Here is a 26,810-nt window from a genome sequence, read left to right as displayed (position 1 = left end):
AGAATGAGAATGAATAGTAAAGCAAACGTGGCAAAATATTAACAACTGGTAAATCTAGGTGAAGGGTATTTAAAAGTTTTTATACTATCCTTGGGCAGCTGGGTGGCTCAGTCAGTTAAGCGTCTGCCTTCAGCTCAGGTCATGATCCTGGAGAGGAGTCTGCTTCTCCCTCTCCCTCCGCCACCCCTCCCTCCCCGTTTGTACTTTCCCTCTCACTCGCTCTCTCTCAAATAAATAAAATCTTAAAAAAAAAAGTGTTTATACTATTCTTACAACTTTTCTATAAATGTGAAATTATTTCTAGGGTGCCTGGGTAGCTCAACTGGTTAAGCATCCAACTCCTGATCTCAGCTCAGGTCATGATCTGTCAGGGTCATGAGTTCAAACCCCACACTGGGCTCCACACTGGGCATGGAGCCTACCTAATTAAAAAAAACATTTTTTTTTAAATTTTATTTATTTATTTGAGTGAGAGAGAATGAGAGATAGCACGAGAGGGAAGAGGGTCAGAGGGAGAAGCAGACTCCCTGCTGAGCAGGGAGCCCAATGTGGGACTCAATCCCAGGACTCCAGGATCATGACCTGAGCCAAAGGCAGTCGCTTAACCAACTGAGCCACCCAGGTGCCCAATAAAAAAATTTTAAAATGAAATTATTTCAAAGGAAAAAGGTTAAAAAAAAAAAAAAGGGTAGGGTGGGCAAGATCTCCCTGTCTCTCTCCCATCCCCTCCTTCATAACCCCAGCTGTCCTGCCATTAAATTGTATCTGTTTGTGTTACCAGTTGCTCCAATACACAGAAGAAAAGCAAAGAGAATGATAAGATATGGAAGTTAACAACTTTCAGGGTTCTCTTAATATCTCAACAACTTGATGAAGATGTTCAAAAGAGAGGAAGACATTTTCTATCAAGGGCCAGATAGTAAATATTTTAGTATTTGAAGGATATATACAGTCTCTATTGCATCTCCCTCCACCCCTTTTTTAAAAACCAACTCTTTAGCCTGTAGGCATTGCAAAAACAGGCTGTGGGCTGGACTTGGAGACAAGCCACAGTTTGCTGACCCGACAGAATTATTAGATTTCTCCAAGAACTGTAACAAAAGTAGTTCCACTAGTCCCTGAAATAGCAAGGACATTATTGAATAAAGCAACAAAAGTATGTCAGCATGGAAGTTCGTTCTTAGGGCAATAGTTAATAAGATTAAACTTTAAACAAAATATAAAGATTAACATTTCCTCAAGTTTCTTTCCTAACTCTAACATTTGTCACCTTACAAGTTTTGGTGTTTTGGAGGGTTAAGAATGGGGAAGGACACTTACACAGTTGCTGATTTTCTTTATGAAAGATAACACTTCAGGAAAGGAAATGGAATAAATGATGACAAATTTCACTTGGAAAAGGTAAGATGGCCTAGAGTTCAGGAGTGAGTGAGTAACATTTTAGAACCATCCCTATCTAAATTCAAGACCATTCCTTGCTCTGTACATGTGTTCTCCAAATTTAAATGATTTTTTTAAAAAAAAATTCACACAATATGGTATAGAAAACCTGGGAATTAGAAGCACGTGCATGCATGCAAAGTTTTTAATAATTACGTTAGCAAGCCTACCCAGTAGATCATGGGCCTGTAGCTACAGCCATGTCTGCTACCCATAGCTTACTGACATTTCAAGCAATGAACTAAAAAGAGCTGACAAGATGCAACTCATTGATTTAAATGCCACTCTCCTACATCTCATTATTTTAAATGCCAGCAAGTCTTAAGGAAAATGGCTCCACCATTTTAAATGCTCATACTCTTTAAGGTCAGTTATCTAAAAAGAAACCTTACTTCATGTAAATTATTGCTTTTTACACTAACAAAATAAAAATTGCTGTGCTTAATACAATTTTACTATATGTCAATTTTGTTCAGCAAACCATCAAGTTAAAGAATAGGAAAAAACAAAGTTTGAAGTTTGACAACACATCAGGAATTAAATATGGTATTCAAAATATACAACAAACCTACCATGAATGACTCTTATCAGTGTATCTAATTGTTACTACTTTTCATGGAAATTAAGCCTAAAATTTAAGTGGCAAACGACTGTTATTACCACTACACTCAATTCACCAATATCTATACTCAGCATTTGCAGTTACAGCTTTCCTTCCCTTATACATGTACAGTCATTAAAAATATTAAAAGAAATGCAAACCACCTCCACAGTCAACAGCAAGGGTTTATTATATCCTTCCACTGGCTGAAAATTCAAAGTTTATATTATCCCCATTCTCATCCACAACTCAATCAGAAAACTTTTGAATTTCAATCTGTTCTCCATAATGACTATGGATGTCCCTAGATGCCCAAGACCATTATAAACAAAAGGATATCCAACTGCATATTTGGGGCAATAATAAGCTAAGGGTAATCTTGCCTTTTTCTGAACTCTTACAGCACATTATCTATACTACTCTGACACTACTAGTTTTATAACCTGTATTATAATTATTTGTGTGTGGGGACACCTAGGTGGCTCAGTCGATTAAGAGTCTGCCTTCGGCTCAGCTCATGATCCCAGAGTCCTGGATCAAGTCCCACATCAGGCTCCTTGCTCAGCGGGGAGCCTGCTTCTCCCTCTGCCTGCCGCTCCCCCTGATTGTGCTCGCTCGCTCTGACAAATAGAATCTTAAAAAAATAATTATTTGTGTGTGTATACATATTTCTTACCTCAACTCTTCCACTAGACTATAAATTTCTTGAAAATAGCATCTGTGGCTAAAACTACTTTTTTTTTTTTTTTAAGATTTTATTTATTTATTTGAGAGAGAGAGAGAGTGAGAGAGAGAGAGCACAAGAGGGGGTAGGGTTAGAGGGAGAAGCAGACTCCCCGCCAAGCAGGGAGCCCAATGTGGGACTCGATCCCGGGACTCCGGGATCGTGACCTGAGCTGAAGGCAGTCGCTTAACCAACTGAGCCACCCAGGCGCCCTAAAACTACTTTTTAATCATTCACAGTACCTTTATTTCAACCACAGTAGCTGGTACTTTTGACATAATAAAAGTGAAATACATAGCTACTGATTTTAACTTTAGAAATAAGGAATTGACAAAATTTTTTGAAAGAAAGAAAAAAAGCAGACTTAATATTGTTAAGATGTCAATACTACCCAAATGATCTACAGATTTAAAACATAACCATCATCAAAATGCCAATGCAATTTTTTGCAGAAATACAAAAAATCCATCCTAAAATTCCTATGGAAACTCAAGGCCCCCAAAGAGCCAAAACAATCCTGAAAAAGAAAGTTGGAGGTATCACATTTCCTGATTTCAAAACATATTACAAAGCTACAGTAATCAAAACAATACGGCCCTTGGATGCCTGGGTGGCTCAGTTGATTAAGCGTCTGCCTTCGGCTCAGGTCGTGATCCCAGGGTCCTGGGACCGAGTCCCACATCGGGCTCCTTGCTCAGCAGGGAGCCTGCTTCTCCCTTGGCCTGTCGCTCCCCCTGCTTGTGCGCTCTCTCTCTCTGACAAATAAATAAAATCTTTAAGAAAAAACAAAAAAACAATATGGTACTAGCATAAAGACAGACACGTCAATTAATGGAATAAAAGAGAGAGCCCAGGGGTACCTAGGTGGCTCAGCCAGTTAAGTGTCTGCCTTTGGCTCAGGTCATGATCTCGGGTTCCTGGGATTGAGCCCCACTGGGCTCCCTGCTCAGTGGGGAGTCTGCTTCTCCCTCTCTCCTCCTGCCCCTCCCCCACACTCACATGGGCTCTCTCTCAAATAAATAAAATCTTAAAAAAAGAGAGAGAGAGAGAGAACCCTCACATATCTGAATTCTGACAAGAGTGCCAAGACCACTTAGTGGTAGAAAAGACACTCTGTTCAACAAATGGTGTGGGAAAAATGGATACCCACATGCAAAAGCATGAAAATGGATTCTTACCTTATAGCAAACACAAAAATTAACTCAAAATGGATCAAAGACTTAAAACTATAAACCCTTAAAAGAAAACAAAGGAGGGAAAGGCTTCATAACACTGGATTTGGTAATGATTTTTTTTAAATGAAATCAAAAGAACAAGCAACAAAGGCAAAAATAGATAAATTGGACATCAAAATTTTAAAAGCTTCCATCCATCAAAGGACACAGTCAAGAGTGTAAAAAGGTAACCTACAAAACAGGAGAAAATACATGCAAATCAATTCTGATAAGGGCTTAATATTTAGAAAGAACTCCTAGAACTCAACAACAAAAACCTAACTTGATTTAAAAATGGGCAAAAAAAGACTTGATAGACATTGCTCCAAAGAACATGTACAAATGGCCAACAAGCACATGAAGAGATGCTCAACATCACATAAGGGAATGCAAATCAAAACTACAATGAGATACCACTTCACATAAATTAGAATGGCTACTATAAAAAAACAACAAATAAACAGGAAATAACCAGTGTTGGATAGGATGTGGATAAATTAGAATTTTTATGCCCTATTGGTAAGAATGTTAAGATGGTGCAGCTGATGTGGAAAAAGAGTTTGGTGGTCCCTCAAAAAATTAAAAATAGAACTACCACATGATCCAGCAATTCCACTTTTGGGCATATACCCAAAAGAACTGAAAGCACGGTCTTGAAGAAATATTTGTACACCAATGTTCACAACGGCATTATTTACAAAAGGCGGAAGCATCCAAGTGTCTACTACTGGTGGAACAAACCCAAATGTCCATTGTTGGATGAGTAGAGAAACAAAATGTGGTATATACACACAGTAGGATATTATTCTGCCTTAAAAAAGAAAAAATTTCTGACATGTTGCAACACAGCAAACCTTGAAGATGTTACACTAAGTAAAATAAGTAAGCCAGTCAGGGAATGACAAATACTGCATGACTTCACTTATATGAGGTACCCACAGCAGTCAAAGTCAGGCACAAAAAATAGAATAGCGAATGCCAGGGGCTGGGAGAAGGGGAAATGGGGAGTTATTTAATGGATACAGTTGCAATTGTAAGATGAATTCTGGAGACTGGTTACAAAAAAAATTGTGAATATACTTAACACTACTGAACTGTACACTTAAAAACGGTTAAGACAGTAAACATTACAAAAAAAAAAAGAAATATAAAAGGCACAATCTAAATGCAAACAATTTCAAAAAGGACAGAAATCTACTAAAGAATAGGGGAAGCGCATCAGGCTCTGCACTTAGCGCAGGGTCTTGCTCCAGATTCTCTCCCTCCTCTTTCACTCCTCCCCTTCTCCCTTGCTTGTGAACTCTCTCTAATAAATAAATGAATAAATAAAATAAAATAAAATAAAGAATAGGGAAGAGAAGCAGAACAAATATGCTCTAAGAGGTGAAAAAACAAAGAGAAAGCCTAATATGCAAATACCAGTTCATAAGAAATGAAAGAAAAAAGAAGTAAGACCTACACCCATGGCCAGAAAGAAATGAAAGACTGACTCAGCACAAGACATTCAAATGAAACACTGAGAGGGGCTCCATCTAATATGACTCTTTCTAACCTAAATTTTTGTAGAACCAGTAACATTCTAAACTTGTTCAGGGCTTTAATTTTAAGAATCTTCTCCTCAATAAACCAAAACCAAACCAAAACAAAACAAATCTCAAGCAATATTTCAAAAACAGATTTTTCAGAGAATCTTAAAATTTTAGAGTTGAAAAGTAGCTCAAGATCTATTTAAATTAAAAAAAAAACCTGTTTTTACATTGACAAAATGAAAATGACACTGACAAAAATAAAATTTTTTTAAAATCTAGACTTCACTTAGTAATTTCTTCTTACTTAAAAATGCATTGCTGAGAAAAAGAGAACAAAACTGGACAAAACAATATGGTATTGGCATAAAAACAGACACACAGATCAGTGGAATAGAATAGAAAGCCCAGAAATAAACCCATGCATATATAGGCAATTAATTTACAACAAAGGAGCCAAGAATGTACCATGGGGAAAGGGCAGTCTCTCCAATAAATGGTGTTGGGAAAAATGAACAGCCCACATTACAAATTAATGAAACTAGACCATTGTCTTACACCATACATACAAGTCTCAAAACAGATTAAAGACTTGTACATAAGTCATGAAACTATAAAACTCCCAGAAGAAAATATAGGCAGTAAAGTCCCCTGACATCAGTCTTTGGGATGATTTTATAGATTTAACACTAAGAGTAAAGGTAATAAAAGCAAAAAAAAAAAAAAAAAAGCTTTATCAAATAGGCTACATCAAACTATAAAGCTTCTGCTCAGAAAGGAAACTATCAACTAAGTAAAAAGGCAACTGGCTGAATGGGAGAAAATATCTGCAAATCACATATCTGATAAGGGATAAGAAATTGATTAAAAAATGGGCAAAGGATCTGAACAGACATTTCTCCAAAGACATACAAATGGGCAACAGGTACATGAAAGATGCTAAAGATCATGAACCATGAGGGGAATGAAAATCAGAACTATAATGAGTTATCACCTCACACCTGTTAGAATGACGATTATCAAAAAGGCAAGAAACAAGTGTTGGTGAGGACGTGGAGAAAAGGGAACCCTTATGCACTACTGGTGGGAATGTAAACTGGTGCAACCACTATGGAAAACAGTATGGAGGTTCTCCCCAAAATTTTTCATAGAACTATATGATCCAGCAATTCCACTTCTGGGTATTTATCCGAAGAAAATTAAAAAAACTAATTTGAAAAGATTTATGCACGCTATGTTCATTATAATATTATGTAAAAAACCAAGATATGGAAGCAACCTACGCATCTAGTGACAGATGAAATGGATAAAGAAAATGTGGTCCAGCGGGGCCTGGGTGGTGCAGCTAGTTAAGCACTTGGTTAACGGCTCAGATTGTGATCTTGGGGTCATGGGATTGAGCCCCATACAGTGCAGGGTCCACTAAAGACTTTCTCTCCCTCTCCCTCTGCCCTTCCCCACTGTGCTCACAGTCTCTCTCAAATAAATAAATCTTTAAAAAAAAAAAAAAAGAAAGAAAAGAAAATGTGGTCTATCTATTTACACACAACGGAAAAGGCACAAAATTCCAATTACATTTATAAATCCTGGGGATGTAACGTACAGCATGGTGACTATAGTTAATAATACCTTATTACATATTTGAAAGTTGCTAAGAGAGTAAATCTTAAAAGTCCTCATCACAAGAAAAAGAAAACTGTAACTATGTGGTGATGGATGTTAACTATGTAACTGTGTGGTGATCATTCTGCAATATATACAAATATTGAATCATTGTTATATATGTGAAACTAATGTTATATGTCAATTATATCTCTGTTTAAAAAAAAAAAAAGAAGGGGTGCCTGGGTGCTCAGTCCTTAAGCATCTGCCTTGGGCTCAGGCTCCCTGCTTGGCGGGAAGCCTGCTTCTCCCTCCCCCCCACTCCCCCTGCTTGTGTTCCCTCTCTCTCAAAAAATGGGTGAAATCTTAAAAAAAAAAAAAAAAAGGGGGATGGGGCACCTGGGTGGCTCAGATGGTTAAGGGTCTGCGTTCAGCTCAGGTCATGATCCCAGGATCCTGGGATCGAGCAGCGGGCAGCCTGCTTCTCCCTCTCCCTCTGCCTCTCTCCCTGCTCATGCTCTATCTCTGTGTCTCAAATGAATAAAATCTTAAAAAAAAAAAAAAAAGTTGGAAAAAGAAAAAAGAAAAACAACAAAGAAATGGTTAAAAAAAAAAAAAAAGCACTGCCAGAAGAGGCAATCTTATTAATTTTCTTGAAAGTATCTTTTTTTTTTTTTTGCTAGTATAACTAGAAAACTGCAAGCAGCAGTTCAAATGAGAGCAGTACAGTTACTATAGCCTATTTTCTCCCTTATTTTTTTAAACATCACCTTCGTATCTGAGAACTCCTCACTTTTCTTTGCCTTCAGTGTGAGCAAGTCAGTTAGCCAGGGTTCTTATACTTATTCTTGCCTCATTTATTTCCTGGCAACTGTTAACTCCTATAATTATACTGACTGTATTCTTATTTCAAAAGGAATCTCCCATTACTATTCAGTAACTAATTTTTTGTCGATTTTCTTTTTTTTTTTTTTTAAGATTTTATTTATTTATTTGTCAGAGAGAAAGCACAAGCAGGGGGAGGGGCAGAGGGAGAAGGAGAAGCAGGCTCCCCGCTCAGCAGGGAGCCCGATGCAGGATTCGATCCCAGGACCCTGGGATCATGAGCTGAGCCAAAGGCAGACACTTAACTGACTGAGCCACCCAGGCAGGCGTCCCTTTGTTGATTCTTACAATCTTGCTTTCTTCAACTGTTCCCACCTTTTTTTTTTTTTAAGATTTATTTATTTATTTATTTGAGAGAGAGAGAGAGCGAGCGAGAGAGGGAACACAAGCAGGGGGAGTGGAGGAGGGAGAAGCAGGCTTCCCGCTGAGCAGGGAGCCCGATGCGGGGCTCAATCCCAGGATCCTGGGATCATGACCTGAGCCGAAGGCAGACGCTCAACGACTGAGCCACCCAGGTTCCCCTGTTCCCACCTTTTAATAACCTTAATGTCTTCCTTTCTTCCAGCTTCTTTTCTTCCAAGGGTATAAACATTACATAAGTTTTCTCCTCCTCCCCACAAAACCTTTACTTAAACCAACTGCCCATTCTTTCTCTGGTCCTGTTCTATCATTCCTGTCAGTGACAACTTTTCAAACTAGTAGACTATATCTATTTCTTAATTCCCGTAAGAGCCATTTATTCATTAACCTTGTCAGACTTATAGTCTGGCTCCTACAGCCAATATTTTTGAGAAGTTATTCTCTCAAAGCCCACTGTAGTATGTCTGGGGGTACTTGTCAATCCATTTAGAGCCCATTTGGGGAAACAGCATAGGAGTCCATATTAGTACAACAAACACAACTCATACTCATCACACAGTATGGGGCCAGGGAGGTATCTGATCCACAATGGGCAACTCATTTATTCTATGATTCTATCTTCCTTTCAATCTGATTCTTCTACTTGCTAAAATGAAGGTCTTCAGCTCTTAGTATATGCATTTTATCCCTCACCAAAGATTGATCTGCTCAAGTATTCCAACCACCACATGTATTCAGAAACCCTACAAACATATATTCAGCTCAGACCTCTTATTTCAACTCCTTTTCCACAACTCTTACCTATTGGACACTTCCAATTAAATGTTCACTTTCACCACAAACTGCTTTCAGCTAATAACCTCATTATCCTTGGTATAAAAACTGGCCACCACATCTTTCCCCTTCTAATTTCTCAACTTCTATTAATTCACCATGCTAAGTCATCCTGGCTTGGAAAGCTTACTGTCAGTATCATTTCGCTCTCCCTTATTTATAAACTCATGTAATCACTAAGTTTCAACACTTTATTCTAGATTCCTTACATACATACCTTCCTTATATACCTTCACAGCAACAACCCTAATTCAGGATCATTTTCTGGGTTATTACAAGAGCTTTCTATAATTTTCTCACTATAAATTCCTCTGCATTACAACCTAAAAATGAATACACCAACCAATCACTCTAAAACACAAAGCCTTTTAAGGTTCAGGATGCGTTCTATCTCCTTGATTAAGCGTCATCCACTTCACCTCTCAAGTGCTTTAGTACTTAAATTTTCTTCTATTATCCACTATCTTTTCGAATATTATATACTAGAATGAAGGAAGGGATTTTACTCTCAATGTTTCCTACCTACATTAGAGCTTTGGTTCTGGGCATGTCCAATGGATGATTTAACTCTCCCTAATTTAAATCTCCTTTAATTGCATTAGCTACCCATGGCCTCACCAACAGTCCATAAGGAGGAATCAGTGTTTCACTTCTTCGGGTATACTCCCTGGCCTACCACAGATCCAGACATTTAATAAATGTGCCAGATGATTAGTCCGTTGGTTAACTCTGACCACATAAAACTTAACACAATAGAGCTAACCACTGATTAATAGTTTATTGAAACCTTATTTGTTTTAGGGAAAAATCCACATGTAAGTAGGAGTTCAAAAAAACCCACTTCAATATTTTATGGGATCCTGGACTGAGCACTGATTCACTGAGACAAGTGGTTTTCCTTAATCTTTTAAAATAATCTATATAAAAGGTCTCTGGAAGTACAAAGTTAAGTCTCACAATTTAAATCTGCAGAGTTAATGGAGCAATTAATTCATCATGTACTAACTTGTGGTATCCATATAACTCTGCCCTGTATCTATTTAAATCTCATAAATAAGTAACCTTTAAACTTCTCATATTTGTTTCTTCCTCATCCCTAATAGATATGCACTATATTAATACATTTTTTTCCATTGTTCTTTTCATATAGTACATACTGTGAATACTTAATGATCTGTGGTGCTCTGGGACAAGATGACAGACAAGTTATATCAAGCAGCACTGAATATACCCAAACTAACATACTGGACATAAATACATGTGGAATATGATGACAAAATAGTAACAAGATCACCATATGCTCTTACTATAAACTTTCAATGTCCTAAAATAGCAAAAAGTAAAATGTTAAAAAGATGTATCTAAACTTCTAATTAATGTATACTCATGAACCAGAAGAAATTATGTTCAGACTAAATGCAACATGAAAGACTAATGATAAATATGAAAAGAATCTCGTTACATGGTTTCTCAGTTAGCTGGGCAATGAAGGGTATCTGTATGATCTGGCTCTAAACTTATCCCTGGTTATATCCAAAAATAAATGTTCTGCTCCACCTAGGATATGCCCCTCTCATCTCTGCTTATGTATTTTTCAAAAATGCAGCTCAAGTCCTGTCTTCTTAAAACACTGTCCTAAAATGCTAGTCAAATACTAAACTTACTAACAGTCTTATAACAAACTTCCTTAGAGCACAATTATTTTTAGATTTTGGTATAACACCTTATCTCCCATCATCCCTAGTTAGTAAAACATCCATGCTCTTTACTCTACAAGAGCTATCTCTACTCTATCTCAGCCAAACAAGCATAGCCATAGCATAGATTTATCACTTAGAATGAGTCCATTTTTAGGGACAAAAATTGCCGAAAGCAATTTTTTATTCTTCCTCTCTCTCCAACACCCTCTCACTACTACTGGATCAACTCTTCATACTATCAACACAATTACTAAAAGCCTCACAAGATGGTTTTTAGTAGCTATAAACATACTGATGTATATGTACACAAATTTAAGTAAAAATACGTATTTCCTAACTCAGACAACTGAGGAGACCTAAAGGTAATGACCCTCTAGTACCAATAAAGACACCTAGTGCTTAGACCTTGCTTTCTACTACAATTCTCTAAATAAAAGAAAATAAGGTTCCTTGGAGAAATGCAGAGTTGAGACAGAGAAAGCAAAGATAAGTCTGGGACATTTTGGTGCCAAAAAGAAAAGAAGTGCTATTAAAAAAAATTATAGAAACATGTCAAAAAAAAGATGAGGAACCAACTTGCAAGAGCTCTTAATGGCCAAATCTAGGACAATGTGAACTACAAAATAAAAAAAAAATGATTGTAATGAATTATAATCCATAGAATAAGAATCCATGATTCCATATTGATAGGTAAACAAAGAAATACATATATACAAAGATGGGAAAGCTTTTTTTTTTTTTTTTTTTAAGATTTTTATTTAGTTATTTGACAGAGAAAGACACAATAAGAGAGGGAACACAAGCAGGGGGCGCAGGAGAGGGAGAAGCAGGCTTCCCGCTGAGCAGGGAGCCTGATGCGGGGCTCGATCCCAGGAGCCTGGGATCATGACCTGAGCCGAAGGCAGAAGCCCAACCACTGAGCCACCCAGGTGCCCCTAGAGATGGGAAAGCTCTTCCTCAAGAGTAGAATTCCAACTAATAGAAGCAGAATAATAGAAAATCATCATTTGGTAAACTCTAGGTAGTAATTTTTTTAAGCAACATTCATCAATGGCTGCTAAAATTAATATATGATGAGAAAGATATTTACAAAATCTCAAAGTACCTCTCCACAAGGTATCTATTAAGTATGAAAGGGGGAAAAACTGAAACCTTACAATAGAGAAAACTGGCAGACATCATCTTAACTAACTGATCAAGGTAAACATCACCGTATGCTTCCTGATAGGGTGCACTAAGGATGATACATCATTCTGTGGAATTCTTGCCAAAAATGCATAACCTAAAATCAATCATGAGGAATCATCACACAAACCTAAATCGAGGGAACATTCTACAAACCAAAGTCAGTATTCTTCAAAATTTATGAAAGGCAAAGCAAAAAATACTATCCCAAACTAAAGGAGACTAAGAATACACAACTAAATAAAAAGTGTGATCCTAGACTGGATCCTGGACCAGAAACATAACATTACTGAGACTACTGGCTAGCTGGGAAAGATTTACAGATTAAATAATATGGCACCAATGTTAATTTCTTGATTTTTATAATTGTATTGTGGTTACATAAAATGCTAACGTTTGGAAAGTTTGGGTAAAGGATATACAATAACTCCTTTTATTGTTTTTGCAATTGTTTTATAAGTCTAATATTATTTCAAAAAATAAGCTAAAAAGTATAAAAGCTTCATGAGTGAATAAACAGATAACTGTGGGTTTATGCTTGTCACATGTAAGCACTCAAAAGCTAGTTATTAATTAATATAATCAAGTTTACTAAGCCTTATTTAGTAAAGGTACTCATTTAGTAAATATTTTACAGAGTGCCTAGTATGTGCCCAAGAAACAGAAAAGAAAGAAGGTAGGGCACCTGGGTGGCTCAGTTGGTTAAGCGACTGCCTTCGGCTCAGGTCATGATCCTGGAGTCCCTGGATCGAGTCCCGCATCGGGCTCCCTGCTTGGCAGGGAGTCTGCTTCTCCCTCTGACCCTCCCAACCCTTCCCCCTCTCATGTGCTCTCTCTCTCAGTCTCTCTGTCTCAAATAAATAAATAAAATCTTTAAAAAAAAAATAAATAAATAAATAAATAAATAAAAATAAATTAAAAAAAAAAGAAAGAAAGAAGGCAGCCAGTGAGGTAGGTACTCACTCGTAGATTCCTAGGCACAGCTGAGATTGGCTATTTCAAATACACTCATGTCCATCTACACTCTATCTCTCTTCTCTCTTTCAAACTGAATCATTCCAAGTTCTACTTTAATTTCTGCTCTCCACTTCGTGTGACACTGTTCCTAGTTATGTTATCAAAATGCATGTATTCTAAAAACATGGATCAAATTCCAGCCATGTGAAGTTGCCTATAATAGTCTCTGCAACCCTTCCAATTTCTTATTTTTAAAACTGGTATGCTGGGGCGCCTGGGTGGTTCAGTCGTTAAGCGTGTCTGCCTTCAGCCCAGGTCTTGATCCCAGGACTCTGGGATCAAGCCCCGCATCAGGCTCCCTGCTGGGCAGGAAGCCTGCTTCTCCCTCTCCCACTCCCCCAGCTTGTGTTCCCTCTCTCGCTGTCTGTCAAATAAATAAATAAAATCTTTAAAAAAATAAAAAATAAAATAAAACTGGTATATGCCTTTAACCAACTTTATACAACTGTTGTGAGGATTTAAATGGGAACAAATAAAAGTAACCGGCACATAGTACATGTTCAAAAAAATGTTACTTTCCTATCCCTTAAAAATTGTGTTTTCTGGGGCACGTGGGTGGCTCAGTTGCTAAGCGTCTGCCTTCGGCTCAGGTTATGAGCCCAGGGTCCTGGGATCGAGCCCCGCATCGGACTCCCTGCTCAGCAGGAAGCCTGCTTCTCCCTCTCCCACTCCCCCTGCTTGTGTTCCCTCTCTCGCTGTGTCTCTCTCTCTCTCTCGCTCTGTCAAATAAATAAATAAAATCTTAAAAAAAAAAAATTTATGCTTTCTAACCACTATAGAATCTTGAAGGGTAGACCAACAATTGTTTTACTAATCTCTAGGTGAATGCCTGTTCTATTTTCCAAAGAGACGACTTTGTATTTTTTACCTACATATTTTATAAAGTAAATATAAGCAAACAGTATGCATTTACTTTAACAGCTTCGGTATCTACTGAAAGTCCAAAATGAAAAAATATGCATAACCTCCATTTCTTTCCCAACCATCAGACCAGTATTTCTAACAGCTTTTCCAAATACCTGGATATCTCATCATGCCACCACCCTCAAACTCAAGATTCCACTATCATGCTCTATGCTGCCACCTACTGGCTAGTACCATACCCTGCAGAGATTTCTTCCTTTTTTGGACTCTTAATAAGCCAGCCTTAAAAAGTACAAAATTCAACCCACTGGATATATTTACTTCCACATTCTAGTCCTTCTCAGATGAGATGCTCTAAGTGCCTTCAAAAAGTTTCAGTTCAACCACTTTAAGTCTAACACAACCAGAGAGACATACTTGACAATTTACATCTTCTAATAAGCTCTCTTTTTTCCTATTTTCCGCAATAGATGTTACGGCTGTCTCTGAAAAAAATAAATTCCAAAGATAGTGAAGCGTCTAGTGGAAAATATCAGCTTTCCCAGAACTAGCTAAATTGTCAAATGGAAATATTCTTTCTAATTAGAAAAGCAAATAGAAATTGAGGAGCTAAAACAATAACAGCTGTTTTAAATGCTACATGGTTCCATGCCTTGCTATTTCTGTCTTCTAAAAATATTCATACAATATTTTACCCTCATATAGCAATGGAAAACTCAATCATACTACAAGAATATACTGTACTCAATTACTGAACACAGAAGGGCTTTCCTCCCAATCCTACCCTAAAAGAGGTAATTAATAGTTGCTCCTTCTATTCCACCAAAATGCCAATTAAATGACTTGCTCAATAGTCACAACATGCATGCATATGCATGCACACACACACAGTTTAAAATGACCAACTTCAACTTCACTGACACTTGCTTAATTTATGGTCTTTCTCAAACCACATTAAATTTCAAAACACTCTCCACATTAATTCAATGATAACAGACCATCCTCGATAGTCACAATAACAACTTTCATGTAGTAAGCAACAAAAGGAAGCCATAAAAGAATACTGAAAAGCTCTTAAATTGGCTTTCAGATTTTAAAGCAACTTGCCAACAATGGTAAATAATGGTACAGTGGTTACAAGGAGGGGTAACAAAGAATACACAACATGGTTCATAGCCTTCAGAGGTTGACAATGTAGTTAAGAACATAAGACATAAACATCGAGAAACAGGAACAAAATAAGGCAGACTATTAATTGAAAAATAATTGTTACAGATACTACAACAGTGTGAAGGGTTGAATACAATTGACACTGACAGGAGGGTGGAAGCTTAAGCTAAGAGTAAGGCAGGGGAATTTCAAGCTATAAAGAACAATTGGTATGCAATGCTACAGTCTAAGTAGTAAAAGCATGTTGTTTACTACAAATGATTGCACTAGTTCAGCTGAAAAAAAAAAAAACTGTATAGAAGCAACATTAGAAAGAGGGCAGCATTAGAAAGAGAAGTGGACTGACCTGTGGAGAGTACTGAGGCACAGAACATTAGGCTAAAAATCCAGAATACAATGAAAAAGGTCGCTGGAAACTGAGTGTGTGTGCAATGACGTTTTCACACTATTTGAGGGGCGAGGGTTGGGGGGAAGGAGTTTAAACTTGTAGCAGTGTTTAAAAGACTGAAGTAAACTAAAAGAGACCAATCATGTTATTTCAGTAGTCCAGAAATAATGCTAACGGTATGAACTATGGTAATGACTGTGGAAAGAAAAAATGAAACTCCGTATGAGGGAAGAATTTATAGAACCTGGCCAATGATCCTGTTAGAAGTGTATAACGGGGAGGAAGGAATTAAAAATGTTTCCAAAGCTTTAAAACAGGGAACAGGGGCACCTGGGTGGCTCAGTTGGTTAAGCATCTCGCTCCTGATATTAGCTCAGGTCTTGATCTCAGGGTCATGAGTTCAAGCCCTGCACTGGGATCCACGCTAGACGTGGAGCCTACTTTAAAAAAAAATAAAACAAAACAGGGAACAGAAGTACCATAAAAAGAAACATAAGACAGGAAACCGTTATTAATAAATATTTCCAACAATTAATGTTTCTAAACCCAAACTCCATTTATGTTTAACACAAAGCAATAAAAACAGAAACCCAAAAGTACAGCCAATTTCTACAACTGAATATAAACAGCATTCATGCTCAAATAGTATGAAGAAACATCTTATACTAAAGCATAAACCATAGTTTGTCATAAATCTTCATGAATTAGTAACTACTTGATCCAGATCCATGTTACTGCTTTTTGTACAAATGACTCCCATTGCTTGAATTATCATATATTTCATATTTAAAATACACCCAACAGTTTGAGATCTAGCTAATTATTCTGCCTAGTAACTGTATAAATAAAGGAATGCATGTTGGGATACAGATTTCTCAATAGGCTAATCAACACACTAGAAACAGTCTAAATAGCAAAACTGAGTTACTATCAAATCTTTTATAAATAAATATGGAATCATGCCTTCCTTTTCCTACAAATCCTCCAACAAAGTAATCAAATTTTGAAAAAATAACAACTATAAAATACCACGCTAGTTAAGTTCCACAAGTTTTTTGGTTACCTTTACTTTATCTCTTCTCAAGCAACAGAATAGACAATTTTCATCAAAAGTCCAATCAGAAATGTTTTCAGGTTCACAGTCTGCAAAAATAGTTGGAATACTAAATTAACAGTCACGAAAAGGAATTTTTCAGGAAACAAATGAGATCAAAAATATTTATTTTAACAAAAACAAAACCCTAAGGGGTAGACAGATTTCTTATTTGTCTTAAAATTCTTAATAACTGCTCACTAGTTAATATACCTTATTAATACATATATTTGCATTATCAACTAAACACAAAAAGATGCTTACAGGGATACAGCTTTAACTCACATAAAATTGAATAAAAAGAAGGAGACGGAGGCTTAAATCACAAAAATATCACATATGTCACCAGGAAGAATTTGAAATACCAAAAGAAAAAAAAAAACTTGAATACCTTTAAATAAACTGAGATCTTTTAATAATGCAGGTCCAAACAGCCCTTCAAGAATACTTTCAAACCCTGAAAGGATGAAGAAAAATCCATATTACAATAATACTCCTTATGGTAATGTAATATCAATATGTTGCTGAAAAAACGATAGTGTATTCTTCCAGTCCTCAAGGATCCCTGGGTTATTATTGAAGGGATGCTGAGGAAAGAGTGTCAATGACAAATTTAAAAGAAGCATTTGCATTTTTGTCCATCATCAACATTCAATACAAATTCAGAGCACATTCAAGAACAATACAAAACAGACAACACTAGAAATAACCAACGAAAGAATGGAAACTCACAGGTTCTCTTATCATTTTACAAAATCCCAAATACCTCCTTACATAAATGCCCAAATCCCATTTTTACAAAGGCACCTTTCCCAATAAAAGGTCAAATTGTTTCAAAATTTCCACAGCATTCTAGATTAATCTAAATAGCATGTTTCTGAATATCAACTGAGATCATAGGTTTCTCAAGCTAAGTTTTTGTTTTGTTTTGTTTTTTTAAAGATTTTATTTTTATTTTTGACAGAGAGAGAGTGTACAAGCAGGGGAAGTACAAGCAGGGGAAGCAGCAGGCAGAGGGAGAGGGAGAAGCAGGCTCCCCGCCCAGCAGGGAGCCCGACGCGGGGCTCGATCCCAGGATCCTGGGATCATGACCTGAGCTGAAGGCAGATGCTTAACTGTCTGAGCCACCCAGCCGCCCCTCAAGCTAAGTTTCTGAAGAAGGAAAATCCTCACCGAGAACACCATTATCACTAAAGAAAAAGGCCATAACATAATATTTCAAAAGAAAAACACCTTTGTAATTATTTCACATTGCCACAATAACTACTTGCTGGTTCTTTTATGAAGGTAGAACTCACTAATTATACACACAGAAAATTCAAATATACCTATACATAAATATTTAAAATGTTATCACCTTTTACCAGTATTAAAAAAATACTTTTCTGATTTATTACCTCAAATACTGCTGATCAACTCAATGAAAAACAATTTAAAAATCTTGGCCATCTTGCTGTTTCTTATGGTTCATTAAGAGAAAAAGGAGGGGAAAAGAAGAAAGGAATCAGATTGTACCTTTATATAACATAACAGAAATAATGGGTTAAGAATAGTGGTTCCCAAACTATGGACCTCATTGGGAGCTCAAACAGTTACAATGGGTCCATGAATCCATATGTACTTAAAAACATGAGCTTCAGAAAGAATATATTTTGTGCATTCAGTGTACACAGTACCTTTCAAATGCATAAAAATGTTACCGTAATTAAGAAAATACAAAAAGTGTTACTGAATTTCTGGTATGTACAATGTATTTTGGGGCACTATGTATTTTGTCACACAGTCTACTATCACTTACAGGTTTATAATTAAAAAAAAAAAAAATAGTTACAATGGAATATTACTCAGCCAGCAAAAAGAATGAAATCTTGCCATTTGCAAGGGCGTGGATGGAGCTACAGTATATTATTATACTAAGTGAAATAAGTCAGTCAGTCAAAGACAAATACCATATGATCTCACTCCTATGTGGAATTTTTTTTTTTTTAAAGATTTTGTTTATTTTTATTTATTTGACAGAGAGAGAGAAACAGCATGAGAGGGGATAGGGTCAGAGGGAGAAGCAGGCTCCCCGCTGAGCCGGGAGCCATATGCGGGACTCGATCCTGGGACTCCGGGATCATGACCTGAGCCAAAGGCAGTCGCCTAACCAACTGAGCCACCCAGGCGCCCTCCTATGTGGAATTTAAGAAAGAAAACAGATGCACATATGGGAAGGAGGGAGGGAAACAGAGAGAGGGAAATAAACCGTTAGAAAATCTTAACGGTAGAGAACAAACTGAGGATTGATGGAGGGATACAGGTGGGGGGATGGGATAGATGGGTGAAGGGTATTAAGGAGGGCACATTTTGTGATGAGCACTGGGTGTTGTATGTAAGTGATAAATCACTGAATTTTACTCCAGAAACCAATATCGGACTCTATGTTAACTGAGTAAAACTTAAATTAAAAAAAAAATTTAGGACGCCTGGGTGGCTCAATGGGTTAAGCGTCTGCCTTCGGCTCAGGACATGATCCTAGGGTCCTGGGATTGAGTCTCGCATTGGGCTCCTTGCTCAGCGTGGAGCCTGCTTCTCCCTTTGCCTGCCGCTCCCCGTTTGTGCCCGCTTGCTCTCTGACAAATAACTAAATAAAATCTTAAAAGAATAAAAAAATTAAGTACTCTTATGCTCAAAAGGGAGGGAGACCCAATAATTTAAAATACTATACCCAGGTGGATACATGAGGTCCACACACAGAGTCAGCACTTCCTTACCACAAATACAATCACCATAAAGGGTTTGAAAGATAAAGGGGTAGAAAAGATGGTCCTTAGAAACAGTATTTTAGGGGTGCTTGGGTGGCTCAGGTCATGATCCCAGAGTCCTGGGATCAAGCCCCGCATCGGGCTCCCTGCTCGGCGGGAAGCCTGCTTCTCCCTCTCCCACTCCCACTGCTTGTGTTCCCTCTCTCGCTGTGTCTCTGTCAAATTAAATAAATAAAATCTTAAAAAAAAAGAGAGAGAGAGAGAGACAGTATTTTATCTCATTAAATAATACAGGAATGCCTGGCAAGCTCAGTCAGTGGAGCATGAGACTCTTGATCTCAGGGTTATAGGACTGAGGCCCATGCTGTGTAGAGATTACTTAGAAATAAGATCATAAAAAATAAAAAAGATTGAAATTTAAGAATAATAATGCAGTGTAAGGGATTTTTTTGTCCACAGCATTAAGGCATTTTTTCAATAGAGTAATCTCTAGAGTTTGTATTATCTACACTGTAGTTAAACAGCTGATTTTTCTACACTGTTTTCTAGATTCTAGATTTTTCATTTATTATGAAGGAGCAATTGTTTTTCAACTCTCTTTAATTTCTTCCCATCAAAATTATTCCAAGGACATTAATAAAATCAAGCTACCTATTCAAGCAAATTGGAGTTATCTGTGCCTGTTTATTATTTGCCTACTATAATTAGAACATTTTCCACTAATTTACTATGGCCTCTCTTCCCTACACTGGGGAAGAGAAAGGGTTCAACTGGGGTTTAGAGGTTAAGGAGATGGTGGTAAGAGAACGAAAAAGGAATTGCTAGATCCTAGCTATCTGGGGCCTACAAACTAGATATTCTCAACACTAGTTTTTTTTTCTCTTCCCTTAAACGAATCCCATAGCTTGTCTCCAACTCTAAAACCCTCCTATTTTACAAATATTAATGAAAGCATTTTATTATCTTGAAAGTACCAAGTATGCACTGCAATTAGCTAAAGGAGATTACAGGTGGCTCTTGTCCCAAAGAGCGTTATCTAATATGCTTTCACTTGGATTTGTATGAAATTATAACAAATTCCAAACTTGTATACTAAGTATAAATCCTTGAAAAGGAAAAATGTAAATACAGCAAGAAATAATACTCAGAACAAAAAAAAAGCAAATAAAAGCTTTGAAAAAGAAAATTATAAACATTATAAAAGATAACAGAATCTGAAATAAAATAAAAACTTCATCAATAACACACAGACACCAGCAAAAACTGAATCACATAGCAAAAAGCCATGAAAGGGAAAAGACCAAAAGGAATCAAACAAGAAAAAGACTGGTGCTTTAAGCATAATTAATTCTGATCAAAAAAGCAACTGTAAACAGGTCACCCCTATTTTGCTCATATCTGTAACATACGTTAAACCTCACAATATTATCAATTAGAAACTGTAAAGCCGTATTTTGCTACCCTCTATTAAATGAATTTAATGCTACTCAGTTTTATGAATATTAAATATTGAATTTAACAGTTGCATAGCAACAAGAAATGGCTCATGTGCTATGCTTGACATTAACAAAAAGCAAATAAGGGAAGAACAAATGCATTCAAAATTTATACCATGATCTCATAGAAAAGCCATGAGATTAAACAAAATACCATGGAAAATTAAATAAATACTGAAAAAGACAGCCATGTCATTATGTTCAAACACTAGGGCTTAAAAAGCATCTTTATGTAATACATTACATAGAAGGAAATATTAATAATTTTATAGGACATTAACTAGTGTCCCAAGAATTCCTATCCAACATCACAAATGGTCTCAAAGTTGGTCTCCAGGCTCTTCCTCACAGCAACCTCCACTGTGTTTTCAGACTATTCCTAAAACACTGCTTTTTGACAATGCTACTATCTATTCAGAGAAATTCTACTTTGTTTAAAAAACAAATCCCAAATTCTTAAGTCCAACAATCAAAGTTGCTTATAATTTGGCTCCAAGTTACCATTAGCAGCCTTATTTCCCAGAGCTTTGTGCTCATTCTCACAGCTCCAGTCACACTGGTATTCTGATGTATTTAGTCATCACTTCTACCTCCTACTATTTTCTCAAGCCTTTCCACCTCATCTCTGCCCAAATATTATCTCCTTCAAGGCACTCTTCAGTTTGTTCAACAAATACATATTTGTTTATTTAATATTACATATATTAACTGACAGCCTACCACCTACCAGGGACAGCGGCAAGCACTGAGTAGGCAATGGTGAACAGACGTGGTACCTGCCCTCATGAAGCTTGGGTTTCCAGTTTTCTTATCCTCAGAATTCACTTATCACTCTCCCCTTTTAAATAAATGTCAATTGTTTGTTTTGTTTTCTGCACATGCAAAGCCCTGTTTATGCAAGTATTCTGTCAAATAAAATTTATCATAGGTTATCTAAGCCTTTCTTTTTTTTTTTTTTTTTAAAGATTTTATTTTATTTATTTGACAGAGAGAGACACAGTGAGAGAGGGAACACAAGCAGGGGGAGTGGGAGAGGGAGAAGCAAGCTTAGAGAGAGACACAGCGAGAGAGGGAACACAAGCAGTGGGAGTGGGAGAGGGAGAAGCAGGCTTTCCGCGGAGCAGGGACCCTGATGCGGGGCTTGATCCCAGGACCCTGGGATCATGACCTGAGCCGAAGGTAGATGCTTAAGACTGAGCCACCCAGGAGCCCTGCAAGTATGATTTAGATCGAAGAGGGAATATGTGAAAAATTTTAATCTTCTATCTTTTGTTTTTGAGAACTATATGATTAATCAGAAACTAAAAACCAGGCATGTAGAATCCTAGTATAAGAGAAAAAAAATGGGAAACAGGAAAACCTGCCTAGCCTTCCTAGAGCATTAAATCTCCTTGAGCAGGTAAGACATAAATGTATGAAAAGAAAAGAAAGGCTTAGGGGTGTCTGGCTGGCTCAGTCGTTAAGCGTCTGCCTTAGGCTCAGGTCATGATCCCAGGTTCCTTGGCTCCCTGCTCTGCGGAAAGCCTGCTTCTCCCTCTCCCACTCCCCCTGCTTGTGTTCCCTCTCTTGCTCTGTCTCTGTCAAATAAATAAATAAAATCTTTTAAAATAAATAAATATAGATAAATCAATCAATCAATCAATCATGCTCGCTACCTCTTTATTTGTAACCAAAAGAGGAAAAGCAGGTTATGAAAAACAACAGGACAGGAGCATATCAAATACGTAGCCAACCTCAGTAAGCAATATAGTCTGTACTTTTGAAATAAAGAAACTGTTATGGATGGAATGAAAAAAAGGGTTCATGAGTCTTGGGAACCTTTTCTCTGAGGAAACCAGTATAGAGATTAGCAGTTTGAGAGACAAAGATGTCTCAAGGAAAACTAGGAGCACATCAGAAAATTAGCAATTTTTACATCAAGATCCTTGTAAAACTTGGTGCTTGGTATAAAATCTCCAATAGAGTATTATTATTTTATAAAATAGCTTGCTGGTAACAATCATCAACTAATATCCTGGTAAAATGGGGGACTGACAGTGTCTGGAGTTCTTTGCTTAAAACTCAGGTGTAGAACTTGCCACCAGCACACTGAACTCCATTATAAGGGAGCTCTACAACAACTGAAAAGCACCAGATGATATAATCTTTTATATTTTATCCAAGGTAATGTAAGGTAAAGAATCCCTTTTTACTAATGTTCCAGCTTTCCCAGTGTATCATATAACCAAAGAAATGTGGATGGACTTCTACAGATAATAAACAAAAACCAGGCTCCTCTTTTCATTACTTAAGGCAATCCACCTCCTCCCTGCCCAGTGCTGGACAACTAACTGTGTTCACTAAGAGTTCTTCCTCTCTCCCTGAGCATCTGCTCCTGGCCCATGCACTCTGAAGAGCCCATTTGCTGGCACACTTACCACCCTCCAAATTACTCAGCACAAGAACTGATGAAAAAACCTGACCAGATACAATGAAGAAAAACAATAATCTAATTACAACTAATGGCCCAAACTGAAATGGAATTAATGCAGAAAAAATACTAGAACTTGAAGAAAAAATATAAATAGTATTTCTACTGAGACAGGGAAGAACAGCATTTTAAAAAGAGCATGCTACTTTGAAAAAAGTAAAGAATATGTGCTTAGGAGAGAAGGAAAAAAGAAAAACAAAACTGTCAAAATAACCACACAGAGGTATTATGTAGAAAAATATATAATAAATTAGTGACTTAAAAAACTAAAGAAATGTCCTCATAATATATAGTGAATCTGAAGACACAGAAATCATGAAGTGGCCAGGACATTCAAAAATGTAAAACAAGAAAAAAGCAAAGAATATAAATTTTCAAAAAGGAAAGCAGAAGAAAACAAGAAGAAAACTTTCCAATGTTGAATACTATCTTGAGTCTTCATAGCAAAGGGGCTCTGAGAAATACTGAGGCAGAATACTCAGGTGGGAAAAAGCATGTATATATAGTACTTTCCTGGTAAAAATATCTCAATTTCAAGAATAAAAGTTTAAAAGCTCCAAATCAGGGAAAAACTTTCCTTTTCTTACTTAGAATAAGAGAAAAGAGATTTAGACTGCCAGTCATTTCATTAGTAAAAGGAAATGCTAAAAGCCAATGGAGGTATGTTTACAAAATTCTGAGTATAAAACAAAAACAGAACACTTTTTTAGCCAGTCTATTATTCAAAGACATGGGTAAAAGAAATTACTAGATATGCTCTCATTTGAAAAGCAGGACAGCATTCACTCTGGGGTAAGAGTTAAAGTAGTTCAGCTAATAAAGAATGATTCAGAACAAGGACCTCCTAAGAAAACACTGTTTATATAAAAAATAATGGTAAGCAATATACCAGTAAAATTAACAGTTAAGTGTAAACAATTGTTACTAACACAGGGGTTCAGTTTAATATAATGGATAAAAAAGAACTCTTTAAATAGATGAACACAATATAATTTTTAAAATGAATGATTTAGGAATAACATCCCAAATTATTACAATGAAATCTTAGGTGAAGAAGTAAGAATAAGATATGCTGAAGTATGTTAAAATCAAGTGTGTATGTGGGATAAGGGGGCAATTTATAATAGTCATTAATCTTTGATGTTAAGAAAATGTAGGTCTGGGGCGCCTGGGTGGCTTAGTCGTTAAGCATCTGCCTTCGGCTCAGGTCATGATCCCAGGGTCCTGGGATGGAGCCCTGCATTGGGCTCCCTGCTCAGCGGGGAGCCTGCTTCTCCCTCTCCCACTCCCCCTGCTTGTGTTCCCTCTCTCGCTGTGTCTCTCTCTGTCAAATAAGTAAATAAAATCTTAAAAAAAAAAATGTAGGTTTAAGATAAATTTGCTTAAAATGTATGAGTAAAGCTGAAGAATTTCCAAACCACTGGAGGAAATAAAGAACAGTAACAAAAAAGGTCAACTATGAAAGTAAATAAAATTAAAAATTAAACAAAAAGCAAGCATATTAAACAAGAAACACAAAAAACAACTTCAGGAATAATACCAAACAGGTACACATTACGATAAATATTAATTGACTGGATTAAGTGAAAACATTGTCACATAGGGTATAGCAATATACAGTTTATAATGAGCTTAAAGTGACAAAGGTATGTTGAAAGTGAAGAGGCAAAGAGAAAAACTTAGAAAAAAGAAAGCAATAAATTACTAGGTGGCAATAACAATATCAGACAAAAAATTCAAGGATAAAAGCATAAAACAAAATAATGAATTTTTACTATTACTAAAAGGGTAATTTTTTAAAAAAAAGATGTGAGAGAGAGAGTGTGCATGTGAGCATTAGCGAGACCACAGGGGTCGGGGGGAAACTCCAGCAGACTCTTGCTGAGCAAGGAGCCCAATGAGGGCCCGATCCCAGGGGCCTAAGATCAGGACCTGAGCCAAAATCAAGAGTCGGACACTTAACCACTGAGCCACCCAGAGGGTAATCTGTTTCATGAGTAAAATGGACCAGTAACGGGGCGCCTGGGTGGCTCAGTCGTTAGGCGTCTGCCTTCGGCTCAGGTCATGGTCCCAGGGTCCTGGGATCGAGCCCTGCATCGGGCTCCCTGCTCAGCGGGGAGCCTGTTTCTCCCTCTCCCACTCTGCCTGCTTGTGTTCCCTCCCTCTTTGTGTCTCTGTCAAAAAAAAAAAAAAAGTACCAGTAATTTTTCTCCTAATATCTCTATCTGGGTTTGGTATCTGACTTCATAAAACTGAGATATTCTTTATTTTTTTTTTTTAAAGAATTATTTATTTATTTGAGAGAGAAAGAGAGAGAGACAGAGCACATGAGAGGGGGGAGGGTCAGAGGGAGAAGCAGACTCCCTGCCGAGCAGGGAGCCCGATGCGGGACTTGATCTCAGGACTCCAGGATCATGACCTGAGCTGAAGGCAGTTGCTTAACCAACTGAGCCACCCAGATGCCCCTATTCTCTCTTTCTATTTTTTGGAAGAGGTGACAGACACTCTCTTCCTTAAAAGTTGAGATGAACCCACATGTAAAACCATCTGGGGTGTTTTCCTTCGAGCTCTATTAAATTTATTTAATAGTTATAGAACCATTCAAGCTTTGTTATTTCCTTCTTGAGTCGGTTTTGGAAAGTTGTATTTTTTTTAATTTCAAAATTATTGGCTTAAGATTGTTGATAGTATTTTCCTTCATCCTTTTTGTACTTGTAAAATATAAATATTAAATTTACCATTTTAGCCATTAAGCCATTACCAATTTAGCCAAAAATTACAAAATAAATATATTTGTAGTTTTTACATTATCCATCTGCAGAACTTTATCTGCAAAACTGAAATACTATTCAACAATTATTCCCTATTCCCCCTATCCCAGCCCTGCCAAACACCATTCTATTTTCTATCTCTATGAAATATGACTTCTCTAAGTACCTCTTAAGTAGATCTCACAGTATTTATCATTTTGTGACTGGCTTGTTTTACTTAGCATAATGTCATCAAGGTTCATGGATCCTGTACCACGTGACAGAATTCCCTTCCTTTTTAAGGCTGAATAATATTCTACTGATACACAGATTATATTTTCTTAATCTATTCCTCTATCTATGGACACTTAGGATGCTTCCACCTTCTGGCTACAGTAAATAATGCTATAAATTCCTTATCTTTTAAATCTTTTACTTTATCTCTAGTTAGCCTTCATTTGTGTAATATTATTTGTCTTTTACTCCTTGATCAATCTTGTCAGATTATTTTCTTATTCCCCATCACCCACCTTTGACTTTTTTTATCTTCTTTATCCTATCTTTGTTTTCCGGTTCATTAATTTTCACTTTAAGTTTCATTATCTTTGTCTGTGGGTTTATTCTGTTGTTCTTTTTCTAACTTAAGACAGAAGCTTAGTTCACTTATTTTCAGGTTTTCTTGTTTGTTTTTTTTTTAAAAAAACAAAGTATTAAGTAAAATAATGATTTAAGAGAACTAAACCT

The 26,810-nt window shown here is 36.8% G+C and overlaps 1 protein-coding gene across 9 annotated transcripts in view; it reads right to left on the bottom strand.

Annotated features, from left to right (window-relative positions):
• The window catches only part of LCOR (ligand dependent nuclear receptor corepressor), a 147,089-nt gene that overhangs the window by 64,400 nt on the left and 55,879 nt on the right, over positions 1 to 26,810 (bottom strand). For all 9 annotated transcript variants that reach the window (XM_064595094.1, XM_064595097.1, XM_045878534.3 and 6 more), the window contains 2 exons: positions 16,995 to 17,060; positions 16,574 to 16,653 (listed from right to left, as the gene is read on the bottom strand). In XM_064595094.1, the coding sequence (XP_064451164.1) occupies positions 16,574 to 16,653; positions 16,995 to 17,060 (146 nt within the window). The remainder of the gene's footprint in view (positions 1 to 16,573; positions 16,654 to 16,994; positions 17,061 to 26,810) is intronic.

Source organism: Mirounga angustirostris, unplaced genomic scaffold (genome assembly GCF_029215605.1).
Source record: "Mirounga angustirostris isolate CCGP_5_RB_7025 unplaced genomic scaffold, mMirAng1.0.hap1 SCAF_6, whole genome shotgun sequence".
Classification (NCBI taxonomy): Eukaryota; Metazoa; Chordata; class Mammalia; order Carnivora; family Phocidae; genus Mirounga; species Mirounga angustirostris.
The sequence above is the reverse complement of the archived record's forward strand: the minus strand, read 5'-3'. Positions and strand labels throughout refer to the sequence as shown.